At 34.7% G+C, this 17,106-nt stretch overlaps 1 protein-coding gene and 1 long non-coding RNA gene across 2 annotated transcripts in view; one reads left to right on the top strand and one right to left on the bottom strand.

Annotated features, from left to right (window-relative positions):
- Nucleotides 1–17,106, bottom strand: part of atp9a (ATPase phospholipid transporting 9A) — a 48,116-nt gene that overhangs the window by 11,023 nt on the left and 19,987 nt on the right. The window contains exons 14-22 of the mRNA XM_079850439.1: nucleotides 14,109–14,318; nucleotides 11,260–11,421; nucleotides 9,574–9,666; nucleotides 9,377–9,460; nucleotides 5,805–5,975; nucleotides 5,355–5,453; nucleotides 3,398–3,487; nucleotides 2,076–2,220; nucleotides 1,051–1,115 (exon numbers count right to left, since the gene is read on the bottom strand). Coding sequence (XP_079706565.1) covers nucleotides 1,051–1,115; nucleotides 2,076–2,220; nucleotides 3,398–3,487; nucleotides 5,355–5,453; nucleotides 5,805–5,975; nucleotides 9,377–9,460; nucleotides 9,574–9,666; nucleotides 11,260–11,421; nucleotides 14,109–14,318 — 1,119 coding nt within the window. The remainder of the gene's footprint in view (nucleotides 1–1,050; nucleotides 1,116–2,075; nucleotides 2,221–3,397; nucleotides 3,488–5,354; nucleotides 5,454–5,804; nucleotides 5,976–9,376; nucleotides 9,461–9,573; nucleotides 9,667–11,259; nucleotides 11,422–14,108; nucleotides 14,319–17,106) is intronic.
- Nucleotides 7,157–16,250, top strand: LOC307146450. The gene is made up of 3 exons (XR_013819102.1): nucleotides 7,157–7,451; nucleotides 9,724–9,806; nucleotides 14,075–16,250. It is a non-coding gene; the product is annotated as an uncharacterized lncRNA (long non-coding RNA).

Here is a 17,106-nt window from a genome sequence, read left to right as displayed (position 1 = left end):
CTTACTGTGTTAGTCATGAATGACTCAATATCAATTAACCTTCTCATAACGTCTCATTTTGATGACCAGGAAATCTCGTTTGACGCATAACAAGTGGGTCAACTTTGTATTTTAGGTACATTTAGACTCATAAAACGTCTAACGTCTAAAATGTGTTTCTAAATTGGCAGTCCACCTCCGGATGGGATTCCTGAAATCAGACTTTCCAGTGGTGTCAATTGAAGTTTTTTTTTCATTACTTATTTTGAAATCTTTGGTGGTCCTTAGACAACATGATGCGCCATTCGTAAAGTATTTGACATCCGTAATGTGACATATTTCTGATATTAATATGGATAGTCCTGATTGATTAATACAGCAAGAAATTTTCATATGCATTATATCCCTAGCCGAACTTTTAAAATAAAATAAATAATAATAATAAAATAATAATAATAATAATAATAAATATCAAGATGAAAAAACCTTTAGATAAACTAGCTGAACACATTAATTGACTAGTTGGTTGTTAAATGCTAATAAACAAAAAGCATGGTCTCAAATAAAATAAAATAAAGTAAAATAAATAAAATAAAAATCTAAATAAATAAGAATAATAAAATGTTATGCCAATACACTCAATATAGCATGGCCTGAAATACCTTACCGCTTAAGTGAAATAAAATAAAATATGATTACCAATTAAAGTTGTTTTAGGGGCTGAGATAGTTATTTCAATTACAAATATAGAAAAACAGACATTGTATTCTTTAAAATAACATAAATAAGAGCAGAAACTTCTATTTAGAAAATAAATAGGCTGAATTTTGATTTAAAACTAACACGCTGTAAATCAGTCATGGGAAGTTGTTGCGTGAAAAAGTTTGGAGTCATTTTACATGCTTTCAGTGCCATGTAATGTAAGAAATGTGAGAATCTCTCAGCAGAGGTCTGAAAAGAGCCTGTGTACGGCGTGTGTTTGACGCAGTAAGCGCAGATGGAGGGAAGACTCCGGAAGAAGGCGACAGTGTGTGTGACAGGGCTGCTGCTCGGGGAACTGGTAGCTCTTACTTTGCCCTCCACTCCCACGCCACAGTCTGCTTCCTGGATCATGCTGACATCATTTCCTCCATCCCCTGAGAAAGAGAAAACAGTGAACGATGAGCCAGAGACAGCTGGTGCCGTGACCCAGACCTTATGAAAGGGCAATAAAACTGATGTTATGTCACATGTCAAGATTAAACGTGCAATGGAAACTTATATATTGATGATGGTATCAGCTAATATTAATGCATAGTTTTTTCCAAATATCAGAAAAGGGCTGAACTGGATGATATTGAAAGCACTATATAGTACTAAACAGTTATCTTTAGCTAGTTATCTAGATTTGTTCTGTACATTACAGGGCGGGTTTCACAGACAGGGCTTAGATTAAGCCAGGATTAGGCCTTCGTTCAAGTGGGACATTTAAGTAGCTTTTATAAATGTGCCTTAGAAAAAGAAAAAAGAAAACATTACTGGTGTGCATGTTGAGACAAAACAATGGCACTGACATATTGTATATATCATATTGATATATCAGTGCAAGTTGCTTTCAGTTAAAACAGCTCAAACATTTTAGTTTGGGACTAGCTTAAGCCTTGTCTGTGAAACTGGGGGACAATTGCTGTTCATTCCTATTATATTTATTAAAAAAGTTAAATAATACTGATATTTTTTATTACTTAATTTATGTCTGTGTTTATTCATGACCATAGGTAAACAAAAACAGTGCGATCTTGTAACCAGAAATACACTATCCGTTATCAATCGCTGTTTACAATGAATGTAATAAAATCAGAATCATTCTTGCTTCCCTAGTTATTTTTTGTCACTGAAGTTTTAATAAGGCTACTTGTCCAGTTGGGCAAGTAAAATTCTTTCACTCGCCCAAACTTTTGAAGATCACAAAGCTTATTTTCTACAATAACCCAAAAGCCAAGGGGAAAATCCAATTGGGTTTTTGTCGAGGAGAGTCTACAACAATATGTCACTGTATATTTAATTGATTTAGTGGCAGAGGAAGTGCACAGTGTCAATGGCTTCTGCATACTCACCCACGGCACAGGTGAGTTTGCCGGTGCGTTCCTGCAGCAGACGTACAATCTGAGCTTTCTGTGTGGGAGCACAGCGGCAGCACACGACGGCCGGACACTGGCACGCTAACTCCATAAACTCATACTCGTAATACTTCAGACAGACCTGCAGCAGCAACAACAACAGGACTGAGAACAGGCCATTCAACGAGACATCAGACAGAACAAATTAATACTGTACAACACAGAATGACACAAAACCTCAATGTTTAGGATAAATAAATAAATCAAGCTATTGACCAAACTGGTCATTTACTAAAAATTCAAACATTATGAGATTATATTAACTGATTTTATATTAACAGAATATAAAATCCACATAATGTCATCTGTGAATTTCACATGAATTACACACATTTGAGACTAATAAATGAATCACATTTACACCTGGTATTAAGATGTGTTTTAGTCGATCGGATCAAGTAGACGAGGGAGAGACATTCCCGTTTACACCTGGTGTTTTAATCCGTCTCTTTTGTCCACTTTTAACCACTTCTGTCCTGATTTCTTCGAGGGAAGGTTTGTATGGGCTTTTTCAGATCTTTCAATAAGAAATAAGCTAGCGCAATTTACATAAGAGCGACGACAGAAAAGCATACGGAGAGCATCAGCTTTCGTTTCTGCTCCGACAGCCGCAAGATCACACTGAACACTGTGAGTGTGTTAGAAATCAGGAATGGTGAGAGAACATTGTGCTTGGTACGTTTTTCATCTTCAAACTAAATTTGGATCTTCAGCCGACAAAGTTTGAATCCCGTCTGGCTAGAGCTCTTCCCATAACTTTTACACATTAGGTCAGCAGGCGGAGAGTAGGCGGTGTTTTGTGGCTGTTCGAACACATTCGACCACATGAAGGTTTACACTACAAAAGCAATCCGGTCTGGATATCCGGTTACCTCTGGAAGTGATTGTAAGTTGACAAGCTCAAAACAGTTTAGACCCCATTTACACCTGTATTTAGTCTCGTCCACTTGTGATCCGATCGACCAAAACGCTTCTTAATACCAGGTGTAAACAGGGCCTTTAACCTCATTATATTAATCATGTTTTACACTTATCATATCTACAGATTAATCAGAACTCTGATTCAAGTTCATATAAATTTCTAATGAAAATGCGAGTGGTTCTTGCCAATGCAAAACTGTCCGACATGATGCTTAGAGAAGTAATAGCTCAAGATTCTGCTTTCTTTTCAATGTCTCTTGAGTTGAGTTACGCTCTAAAGTTTGCAAAAGTGTAAGGGGTTGGTTCAAATGTAATGTGTACATGTGGGCTCACATTACCTCCAGAGAGTCTCCCGATATCACCAGCGCGCAGTCGTGTTTCCTCCTGAAGGCGTTGAGCTCAAGGTGAGCTTCGCTTCGAGTGGTTACCTGCAACACATCGGAGAGATCACCATTAGGAGTGTGTTTTCTCATACAAACACACAATCAGCCACTCGGATAATGATCTCAGCGGTGAACCACAGCAAGATCATGAGACTGAGATATTAACTTCAGCTGTCAGTTGGGTGGCAGACCATGGCAGACTCAACTAGCTATCAGCGCAACCGTCTAAACTGTGAGGTTTACATTGCCTGCTGTCTGCAAGTTTCACACAGGAAGTTCACCATTAGTAACTGTTGTTTTTGTATTTACAGATGGCTTTGGGCAGATATGGCTTTCTTGAGATGTTAGATTGAAAGGTTGAAGGAGTAAACAAACTCAAAGTCATTTTCAAACGTATATGACTTTCTTTCTGCTGTGAACTACTAAAAGAGTAGTTAGTAAGAATGTTCAGGCTGCTCTTTTCCATACGAGAAACATCACACAGGTTTGGAATGACATGAAGGTGAGTATACAATTATCGGGTGAACTATTCCCGAAGCATGAACCACAACCAATTTTGTTCACATAAATCTACCCGAAGCTCTTCGCCAACGGAGGATGTTTTCTAATTGTTGGACGTTCGCACCAGAGCAATTCATCCGTCAATTTTAAACACACCAGACTTCAATCTGGATGCCATTTGTGTCCATGAGGAAGCCAATCCAGATGCCTCTTCGATCCAGAGGGAACGAGGTGCTTGTTTTCATGTTGTGCCAGCCATTGTCTTCTGTTTCCAGGAACCGCTGCTGTGGGGAAGATTCAACCTTCCTCAGAGCGTCCTATCTTTCTGTGGCAGCATGCCACATGGGAACTCCACAACAGCTCGTAGAGTCATGTTTCACATAGAGAGGGCACAGGATGCTACTTTCCCTGTTTGCTTCTCAGAACGCTACTAAACTCAATCAAGCTGTGGACCACATTTGTGTTGGAGACACTTGGGAGACTTTTTTTTTTTTATGAGCTTACATGCACACTACTACAAAATTTTGGGGTCATTACGATGTTTTAAAAAAATTTTTTTTAAGAAATTAATACTTGTATTCAGGAAGGATGCATTAAATTGATCAAAGGTAACAGCAAAGACATTTATACTGTTATAAAAGATTCTTTTGAACTTTTTATTCATCAAAGAATCCTGAAGAAAAAAAAAAGTATAGTGGTTTTCCACAAATATATTAAGCAGCGCAACTGTTTTCAGCATTGATAATAATAAGAAATGTTTCTATTAGAATGATTTCTGAAGGATCATGTGACACTTAAGACTAAAAATTCAGCTTTGAATCACAGGAATAAATTACATTTTAAAATATATTAAAACAAAAACAGTAATTTTAAATTGCAATAATATTACAATATTAGAATCAAATTATTATTGTATTTTTGATCAAATAAATGCAGCTTCGGTGAGCATAAGACACTTCTTTCAAAAACATAAAATAAATCTTACCAACCCATTACTTTTGAACAGTATATATATATATATATATATATATATATATATATATATATATATATATATATATACATTTGTGAGCGATTATGTCTTTTATGTTATGGTCAAGGTGGTTTGCAATATCAGGCAGCATTCTTTGCTCATGGTCTCTCATTTCTGAATCATCAGAAAGATTCAGGCACCATTAAAATATCTACTATAACATAATGAAAGATTTGCAACCAGTAAAGCCTTACTCATTTCTCCTGCACTGAGGCTAGTCAATCTTTTAGTTTTAGGGTGAGAATAGGATATAATTTCTGGTGCAAGGAACTTTATTGCTTAACCTGAGGGTGGGGGGGTTGATAAATCATTTTAGAAGTGCAAGATATGACCTATTTAAAAATGAAGGTTGAAATAAGAAGTCTGGAGAGGACTTACAGGCCTGAACACGTGGATGTCCTGATTGCGGGTCACTAGATGGGCGTTCTTGGCTGTGCAGGTTGCAGTCTCTAATTTGTCCCCGGTCAACATCCAAACCTGGACAAAGAACAGGTTTCGTTCAATTAGGCCTGACATTGATGTACCCAAGCACTTGTGTTAACAACACGTCAACAAACAACCCATTTTAGAAACGTACAGTGAAATTCTACACGTGACAGACTGCAGAAATGCAACTATATAGTGTATTTCAGTGTTAGAAAAACCAAGCAATAAGCATTGATAAATCCCATCTCTTAAGTTAATTTGAGTTTCTGTTCTAACCAGTTGCAACCACCAACTGAGCGTTGCATGTCAAGATTTTGATGAGCGCTTCTATTTTTGGCGCATTGTGCTCCGTAGCTCATTAAAATCTCATTGTATGTGCATGTTGTGCGTGCAGACACTGACTTTGATGCCAGCGTTGCGCAGTATCTCCAGAGTGGGTCTGACATCAGCCTGTAGTTGGTCCTCCACCCCAGTGAGACACAAGAGCTCCATCTCCATCTCCAGACTCTCGATCACTGTGGCGACCTTCAGCGAGCGATCGTGCACGCTCAACTTGGCCTGGATGTAGCGAGCCTGCGGCACACATGTTACACACAACATATTAACACACATTTATTTTAGGGGCTTATATAGACTTACAACTATCCACCAAAAATAAAACCTTGAGTATGAATAATTCAAAATAAATAAAGAATATATTGATGACTCTTGTACATTAATGAATCCAGCTGATCTGGGCACACAGATCAATGTTTCCAAAATAAATGATGTCAATAATAATAAATAATCTGATGTTTTTTGGAGTTAATGTGATTATATTTAAAGACAAATTTCCATACATAAATTAATATATATGTAATGTATACAGTTCCTCTTTAAAGGAAAGACTTAACTATTAAGATAATATGCTTTAATAGCAAATTAGGCAAGTGTGTTATTTAATACATTAAATATATATACATAATAATAATAATAATAATAATAATACAAATAATTTCTTATAGTACTATTGACAATAATATAATAATAATTATAATAACACAAATAATTTCTTATAGTACTATTGACAATAATATAATAATAATTATAATAACAAATAAAAAATATTTAATATAATTATATATTTTTATAATTATCTTGACAAAATTAGTGCTGTCAAATCAATAAATCGTGATTGCATCTATCAAAAAAGTTATATATATATATATATATATATATATATACACACACACACACATATATATATTTACATACTTCTTTACAAACTTAATCACGATTAATACATTTTAATAGTATTCCTTATAAAACTTATTTATAATACTGTTATAATGGTATTTTTCAGTCTACAAACATCTATTGATCTAACAATATCATATTGTGTGTTACATTTGTTCATGTTTTTCACATGTTCTATATCTTTTATGGTTATTAGCTAAAATTCATCTCTTAACACTGCTCAGTATTTTTTCCTGAAATCAAAGCAAACATATCAGACATGTCAAAAGAGAAAGTTCAGACCCCTGATACTCCAAACCAGAGGCATCGGCAATCAAATAATCAGTGTCAAAATGACACAGCCTTGCTTTGACCCCTCAAAAAGATTTGCCACTCTGTTGAGCGAAGCCAGAGCGCAGTTTTGAGGCCACGGCCCACAATCACAGTGAGATAAAGACCAAACAATGTGTGCGAGTGCGAGTAACACAGGAACACACTCTCACTTGGTGACTCACACACTCGGTGAGTCACTGCCGCCCACTCGCTCAAACACAATTACACACTTCAGCTCTGAGAGTGGGAACGTGGGCCTGTGAGAAGAAACAACTCTTTCTCTGTGCGTGTGGGCGGGGTAACGTTCGTTTTGGGGGTGTTCCCTGTGGAAAACATGTTACATTTCTTTGACAATTACTGTTGACGATGGATGGTTGCTAGGAAACCGTTTAATCGGGATAAATATAGATCAGCACCTGGATATTGTAGTTATAAACATCCAAAGGTCACCGTCTATACCAGCGGTTCTCAGGACCCCGTTTTACATTGGACACTTCACAAGTAAGTTAAAATGCAGCAAATGTCTTTAAAATCAAACATGACCCTTATTAATTTTGACATTAACACCAAGAAATCTAAAGCTATCTATATGATACAGGCCGAAAAGGAAAATTGACACATTGCCCACATATTTTATTGGCATAGTCATATTACCAAGCAACAGTAACATGACATTGCACCAAAATATTTTGATTTCAGCACAACTGGATCCACCATCTGGTGATCAAGAACAAGTGTCTTTTCTCCTCCTTTTTAAAGCCTATTTATATTACAATTCTAATAATGCACCATCATATGGTTAGATGCATGTTATTAATTGCATTTAGCTGTTTTTCTAGCTGTTCATGACCGTCACACAAACCTGTGGCTCAGTTTTGGGTCACAACCCACCAGTTAAGAATCACTATTCTGTGTCTTAAACAAAACACAGAAATTGTTTCTCTCAATATCTACAGTAGTGGTCAAAAGTGATGTCCAACCTAGGAAAATCTTCACATTTTATTAAAATATTATATATCTATCTATCCATCTATCTATTTTTTTTTTTTTTTTTTTTTGTACAGATTTTTTACACATTTTATGTAGTCGTGCTTGGAGTCAATTGTTTTTGTGATGATAACGCAATGAAACATGCCAAATTGTACGGACATAATTTTTGGTCAAGATGTCATAAAAAAATATGAACATGCAAAAACAAGAGAGAACCAACAAAATATTAAAAACTGATTAGGTTGCAGTCAAGTTATGAGGTTTCCTGTTTTGCATAGTAAAGTAAAACCTGTTTGCCTTTTTTGCTTAATAATTTTGTCAGATACCTTAACCAAGTTTAGTGTTTTTTCTTCCATCATATTTAAAATATATATATTTTTTAAAAACATAAAATAAAATATTTATCATATATTGATGGTTTAATCAAACTTGTAGGGTCATTAAAAACAAATATCCCCCTGGACATCACTTTTGGCCACTGCTTTACCTCCTCAAATCACTAATGGAAAAGAAAGTCAAGCTGTTAATAAGCTGTCAGTTTAGTGCTTTTAATTACAAAAAGTGATAAAAAATTACTGCAATGAATCTTGCACCCTGTCTTTATCAGATTAAGTCAACCTTGAATGTAAATAATTTGATTAAAATTTGAATTGACTGACAGCTCTAAAAAGGTGACTTACTCTGTTATAGCTTGAGTCGAACTATTTGTCATTTGAGAGTCAAATGGCCGTCAGCCAGTCGTAACCTAATGGCTAAAACCCTCTGTGAAAGACGCCGCACACAACTTGGTGACGTGTAAATCAGATCTACTGCCCAGAGTAAATTTGCCATTATTGTCTTCTTTTCTTTTCTTTTTTAAATACTTTTTATATATTTTTTTTTATAATAAATAATTTTTTATAATCATTTAATTATATAATTATTAATTATTTTTATTATATTTATCTTATATATTATTATTAGTAGTAGTACTACATATATAATGCTTAAAAAAATTCTAATAAATGCTGTTCTTTTGAAGTTTCTATTCATCCAAAATACGAAATGTATAAAAATGTATAACGGTTTTCATAAATAATTTAATCAGCACAACTGTTTTCAACATTGACAATAATCATAAATGTTTCTCGAGCATCAAATCATCATCATAGAATGATTTCTAAAGGATCATGTGACACTGAAGACTGGAGTAATGATGCTGAAAATCCAGCTTTGATCACAGGAATAAATTACATTTTACAATATCTTCACAGAGAAAACAGTTATTTTAAATGGTAATAATATTTCACAATCTAACTAGTCTCAAATAAAAGCAGCCTTGATGTACATAAGATACGTCTACATCTATTTTTTTTAGCATAAACAAAATACTAAATGTTCACCACTGCATTTTATTCCATAGCGGACTTTCTAATGACTAAGTGTTGGAAACTCACCTCAAAATCTTGGTATTGTTCTTCTGTTAGGGATTTTTTGGCCACCACTAGCACCCTCAAACCTTCCCTGGCCATATTCCCACACTGATAAAGAAGGAAGAAAGCAAATTCTCAACATACAAGTCACGAAGCTTCTTGGCATAAGCATTACGTAATATAATATTGTATTTGTTTAACTTTGAAAAAAGTGAAATGACCTCTTCCTCCAGCCAGTCGTTGTACTGAACAACCCCAGCCATCACCACATCAGCACCCTTCATGTAAAACGTAATCTCCCCGCTGGATTCATCCTAACAAACATGAGCAGAATATGTTTTGTTAATAAACGATTTGTCATTTATGTATAGAGTGGACACTGAGGAATATGGCAACACTAGAAATCAGGATCAATGATACTCAATGTACCAAACGAAACAGGAAAAGTTCACAGGTAAGCGAGACAGTTTTTTTCCAAGCATTATGGGAGATCCTTGATCGTCCCTGAAGGTGTTTTAAAGGATTCTGCAGAGGAAACTAGGTTCAGTTGCTGATTTCCTGAAACACCGATACAGGCTTCAGTCCAGGCCAACAACAATAGCTGAGAGTTTGTTCGGGGAGAGTTAGTCATCAAGCCCAGGGCAGGGTCACAACTTTCTCAGATAACAGCCAGTCTAGTCATATAATTTTGGGGGCTGATCTTCAATTATCACATTGTTTAAAAGGGTAGAGTACAAACTAGATTTTCACGTTTTCTGGAGCAAGTGTGAGTGGTTCTCGCCAGTGCAAAAGATACTAGGGTGTTCAAATGAATATTTGCCAGACACTAAGATCAGTAGCAGAGACTTTAGCGATTCAGAGTAGAAGGAAAACTTCAGAATAATGTCACTGAGTTCATTCATGAATCATGAAGTTGTGTGAAAAACACACGTGAACGTCCGAGCACACGCACACTTTGGTCAGAGCGGTAATAATGAGATTAAGGCGTTTACTTGCCTGTTTATTGTGATTAAAATCGGCGTACGCCACAGTTTAATGCTGTTATGGTTACTACGATTATGAGCTTAATCGCATTAGTTTGATGGAAGTGTTGTGTTTACATGAGGTAAAGTTTAAAGGCAATATTGCCAAAATCACATTATAATCGCATTATGAGGGTGCATGTAAACGCACTCAGCGAACAATCATTTTTACAGACTTTATCCATCCAGGTTAATTTATAATTTTAGTTTCTTTTCAAATTAATTCATACATTTAATGTATAATGACTTTTATTAAAATTCATAATTTATAATCTTATTTTATTTTTAAATTAATTTACATATTTAATATTGTTTGTTGTTAACTTATGTTTGTTCATAATGCATTAACTAATGCTTAAAATTTTAAAAATTCATTATGTAATAATGTATTTATGTAGAAATTAACATTAATAAATGCTGTAAAAGTCTTTTTCATTGCCAGTCTAATGCATTAACAAATGTTAACACATTTATTTGGCCACCCTAATTAATCAATAATTGTCCTGTGGTGTGACAATTTTTTTTTTTAAAGATACAAGTGCGTAATATCTCAATTAATATGAGGTCAACTTGCCTGCAATTTTACAAAAATTAAAAACAATTCTAAACCATCAACTACCCATTAAACATGACAAAATACATCAAATAATTACAAAACTGCAGCTTCAAAATCTCAGACTAGCAGTGATAATGCTTGTATTTTGCATTTTTATAATTTAATACACAGACCAATTTCACTTATTTTTTGCATCCAGATTTTTACGTGATCTCTGACTTTTTGGTTCCCTATTATATGTCGAACAGGTCATTTTATAAGCTAAGGGAGTTTACAGACACCTATGTTTCGGTTTAAGATGATCCAAAACTGCTGCATGCACCACTCACGCGCACTATGATGCCCATGCGTTTGCTCTCGTAGGTAAAGGGGAAAATCTGCAGGATGGTGAAGTTGAGAATTTGTCCACTAGGTGTCCTCAGCTGCATAGAAGACTGATCTCTGCCCACCAGCGTCAGTCCCACACTCTCCGTCCACTGAACCAGAGACACCTAGTGCATGAGAGAAGCAGATCAAAAGATAAAACATAATATATTAAACATTTCCGCATTTGCAAACTGCTGAGTTTCATAAACAAATGTCATAAACAAACAGGAAGTCGGGCTTCTTGTCTGCACTGTAAGCAAATTACTTAAACGTGCCACATGCGGTTTTCTTAAACAAAAACGAACTCAAAATCAAACACAGAACCATTTCGTTTTAACATCTCGACTCGTTTCCTGCAACTGTTTTTTGGACGTGTGGTGCAAAAAAATGCAAGTATGCAATGAGCCACCAATTATAAACATGTTCTCTTCAGGGAACGTGAAGATAAAGGCAAACCAGATGCCATCCATTAGTGTGATGCTGAAGGGGGGTATTTCTGGGAGGCAGAAGTTATTGCCCAATAACTTCCAGACCAAGGGTTACAGAGAGATCAAAAACCCCGATTTCTTATGCCCTCCCTGACTAGCTGCTAATAACATATCTCACAGTATCCAGATGGGCGGACTGCTGCCGAAAAACTGCCCTCGCTGTTAGAAACCAACAAATGAGGCGTACACAAGATATGCACAGAATAAGAGATGCCACTTTGAAGCATTTTGAGAAGAAATTGTTCAAACTATTTGTGTGTGTTCAGATCTATTAATTTAAAAAGAAACAATGAATAAAGCGAAAAAAAAAAAAAAGTGTTTTCAATTTCTGAATTAATTAAAAAAATATTTAGATCTTATTTTTCTATATATATTTTTTTTTAAAATATTAATATTTTAATAAAAAATATTAAAATAAAAAACAACTTTTAAGTAAAATATATTTAGGTCTTAATTTTTTAAAGCATATTTATTTTCTCTTCTATGATGAATGTTTTCTTTTTTTTTTTCTTCTTTAAAAACTAAAATAATGTTTCTATGATGAACGTTTTCAATTTCTGAATTAAAAACACAAGTAAGAAATATTTAGGTAAAATTTTTTCTTAAACATTTTTTTTTGGTTTTAAAACATCAATATTTTAAAAACTTTAATTCACCAAATGAAAGACAGTGTAGTAGAGCCAACAATGCAGGAATGTTATTGGCACGTGACAAGAAAACCATAAAACAGGAAGGAAATGACATCACAGAGAGAACGGTAGCCCCTTATGACTGTCAAAGTCCTTTAAAAAAAAGTTCAGATAATTTTATCTTTTTATATCACAGGTTAGTTCAGACTCTCAAATGGTATTAATTGTTAGCAAAATCTAATAAAATTTTTTAAATAATGGTTAGGATGTGTATTAAAATAAACTATCGTGTGTGTTTCTCGTGAGCACGTGAAAGTCTGTATATTTGTATTTTTGCAAAGGTCCCTTTAGGGGCTCCGTAGTATTCAAATGTTTTCAAGAAAGAAAAATGTTGACATTTTAGAGTCATTTATTTAAAAAAAATTTGGCTTCACAAAGATATGAAGCCAACATGAATAGAAATACTAAAATTCTAAAAACTTGGTGTATGAACTTTAATTCGATTTCCTTTAATATCAGGGGAAAGAAAAGCATGGCTAAAGAAGCAACAAACGTCTCCAAAAGAACACCAGGTCGTTGTGTCGTGTCTTTCCGACAGTCGTCAGGGCTTCTGCTCCAGAACATGAATGCAGTTAGTCAGTGTCTCCCTGAACACACACACAGTCAGTGCGCTGGCATGCAGTGGTGAAAACCAAACCAGTAATGATGCGTTTGGTGCCCACGTAACCACAGCATGGGCCGATTGATCACTGCATGCATCACTCGCTCCTGGCCAGAAATAATCGAATACGAGACAGCACATCTGCAGAAGTGATCGGCTGCAGAAGTGAATATGCCAAAGGATCGAATCATCATTTGTGAATCATCTAATACCTGCGCAGGGGAGGATGAAATGTGTCTAGACTCACATACACGAGAACGATTTCCCCCCCGAATTATTTATATATTTATATATTTATTTATATATTTATTTATATTTATATATATTTATATATATTTATATATATTTATATATATTTATATATATATATATATATATATATATATATATATATATATATATATATATATATATATATATATATATATATATATATATATATATGTGTGTGTGTGTGTGTGTGTGTGTGTGTGTGTGTGGTGTGTGTGTGTGTATATATATGTATGTATGTGTGTGTGTGTGTGTGTGTGTGTGTGTGTGTAACAACAAATTGTTCAGCTTTTTAAAAAGTTTTTAAATAGTTCAAATGGTCATGTTATGTTATTTAAATGCTCATGTTTTATGAATGCTATTTTTTTTTAAATATGAATTGTAATCATTTATATTATACTGTATACAGTTTCATATAAGGTTTCATTTGTTAACATTTATGTATTAACTAACATGAAATAATAATGAGCAATACATTTATTACAGTATTTATTAATCTTTGTTAAAGTTAGTTAATAAAAATACAGTTGTTCATTGTTTTGTTCACGTTAGTTCACAGTGCATTAACTAATGTTAACAAATACAACTTTTGATTTCAATAATGTATCAGTAAATGCTGAGATTAAAATGAAGTAAGATTAATAAATAATTCAGAAGTATTGTCCATTCTTAGTTCACGTTAACTAAAGTAGTTAACTAATGCTAAACCTTTGTGGTTATTTTATATAAGGGTGATTTGAGCATCATGAATAAGACTGCAGTACCTCGTCTGGACTGGAGGCCTGGTACACCCTGCATGTGTCTTCATAGTGCTGTTCAGCTTCCGCTTGATCCGTCACACCGTTGGACTCGTACACCGGAGTCACATTGTGCACCAGTGCGATGGCCTTCACTGCCTCGTGCACTCGACTGCTGATGGTCTTCCTCACTTTGGTGGCGCCCGGTGCACGAGAGGCCTGGAGGTCATGAGGGGGCTGTGGAGATCAGATTTAAAGGGGTCATGAACTGGCTTTTTAAAAAAAAATTATATTGTTGTCTGAAGTCAACTTATGATGTTCGCTTGATTTTTACATTCAAAACCATCAAAATAAATAAGTAATAGGCTATTTTCTGCCCTGATTTTGAGCCTAGCTCCTGAAACGCTCGGTTTTTATGGGCGTGCCGCATTGAAGACTTGGAAGTAAACGCCCACTGCTATGATTGGATAACAGTTTTGCATATTATAATAAGTTTCATGTAATGCGCGAATCGGTGGGCGGGGCTAAAGAGGCAGTGTTGAAGTAAGCGTTGATCATCTTCTGCGGAGGCGGTGTTTGATACCCTTTGACGTCATAGATCCTCACTTTCAAAAACCTGTTGTTCGGTGTGCCTGGTGTCAATAAAAGCTTTTATTGGACTAACAAGGAAGTTTTCAGTTCTGAAACTTACAGGATATTGTTATAGTATGATGACCTCTTATATGTCTCAAGGAAATTGATTTCTCAGTTCATGACCCCTTTAACATGATTGTCTACATCAGGGGTTCCCAACCTTTTTTGTGCCAGGGACCAGCATATTCATAAAAAAAATTCCAGGGACCAGTTGTCAATTTTAAGATGCATCGTTTGGAACATATCACTGTGTAAAACAGTAACAGATCATTTATTTGCATAATGAACTAGATGGCAACAAAGGCTACTTGTATGAATATACCAATCTTTTTAAACTTTCAGACCGGTTCACAAAATATTTCCCTTTACTGCCATACAATTAGGTCTACTTCAAAAGCAACTCACACAGCACTCACTCACTAGCAGGTGGCAGTAATGGCAAATTGTATGAAAATACCAGTCCATTTCACCTGTCAAATCTCTCCAGAACCACTAAAGACAATCACTTCAACAGCAACTTAGTGTTTTCACACACCAACAGGTGACAACAAAGGCTAATTGTATGAAAATAAGTGCCAGTTTCAACAGTCAGACAGTTTCAGAATACAATAGCAAACACATAAATTAGTGATTTCAACCAATCATTTTTAAAAGTATAAAATTAGAGATTAAACTTTAACCTTTAACAAAAAATACCAAATCAGACCAATGAGAACAAAACTATTTTAATGTGAGCATGAACTGCTTATTGATATTACTATATTTGTAGCTGTGCACAAGACCAGCTGTTCTTCCTGAGCATCCATAAAAAACATATGCATCCAAAACAATGCACAAAAATTCCAGGATACAATAAAACGAAATTTAAAAAGGTCTGCTTCACAAATATGAACGAAAACCAGCTTACAGTTTTTCACCACAAATAATACACAACGGATTTGGCGCCACGGAATCGCCTGTTGTCATAAATCCATAATGTATGAGGTATCGTATTTATGAAGCGTGACTTTTTCTCTCTCGCTATTTTCGAGTTGGTCATCGCCTTTCCTTTTACCAGAACTGTCCGCAATGAAATTAGCCATTGAAAAAAATATCGCGGCCCGCTCATCTCTCCACTTCTCTGTCACTTCAGGTGCAGCGCGCTTTTTTGCACTCCGTTCAGATATGACGCGTTGCTAAGCAATCGCAAGGCGCTCAAAGAAACACATTTTAATCTATTTATTGTTTAGGTTTTGGATTAAATAACATGACGTCATAGCACTTAAAAAAGCATATAAAAACGAAAATTATTATTATTATAAAAAAGAAAAAAAGAAACATTATTCTGGGAATATTTCAAGGCCCGGTACTAACGGGTCCACGGACCGGCACCGGTCCGGGGACCGGGGGTTGGGAATCACTGGTCTACATTGTTCAATCTAAAATGACAATAAAGTGGTTATCATAACTGATTTGATTAACATTAAAAAGGTTAGTTCACCCAAAACATTTAATTCTGTCATTAATAATTCTGTCAATAAAGTGGTAAATTATGGGTTTTTTTGCGCAAAGCACTCGTTTCACTTCATAAAATGTATGCTAAACCACTGGAGTCACGTGGATTACTTTAACCATGTCTTTACTACCTTTCTTGGTTTTGAAAGTGTCAGATGCGTAGCTGTCAATGGAGGGACAGAAATCTCTCAGGTTTCATTAAAAAGATCCTCATTTGTGTTCTGAAGATGAACGAAAGTCTTATGGATTTGGAAAGACATGAGGGTGAGGAAATGTTTGGGTGAACTATCCCTTTAAATTTACTGCTTGGTGCCTGAAATAATTTTTAAAGGTGAACTGATTTTTGTTATTAAACTACCATTTAAACGTTTGAGGTCATTAGATTTAAAAAAATAAAATAATAAAAATACTTTCTGAAAGGATGCACTAAAATTGATCAAAAGTGACAGCAAATACATTTAGTTTTCTATTTCAAATAAATACTGTTCTTTCGAACTTCATTCTGGAAATAAATTAAAATCTATTACAATAGAAAATGGTATTGTTATTTTAAATGGTAATAATATTTCACAATATTACTGTTGTTACTGTATTATATATCTTCTTTTAAAAATATTACAAAATCTAAGTACACTAAACTATTTTTATTAATACTTTTAGTTACTGAATGAAATTTAAGTAAATATTCAAAATATATCTAGATACAATGGGGTAATTTCTTTCCTCCAAGCTTGTCGCAATGCATTCTGGGATTGCTTTCTCCATAAAGGAAGTATGTGATGCTGAATTTTTCAAAATGAGACATCTCAAACACATTTGTAAAAAGTTACTCATTTCTTCAAAATTATTTTTTTTTATAGTGTAAAGACAGTATAGTGCACCTATAAAGAGGTATTCT

This window comes from Squalius cephalus, assembly GCF_949319135.1.
Source record: "Squalius cephalus genome assembly, chromosome: 18".
In the NCBI taxonomy this organism is placed as follows: Eukaryota; Metazoa; Chordata; class Actinopteri; order Cypriniformes; family Leuciscidae; genus Squalius; species Squalius cephalus.
Note: the sequence above shows the minus strand (reverse complement) of the source record. Positions and strands in the feature narration are given on the sequence as shown.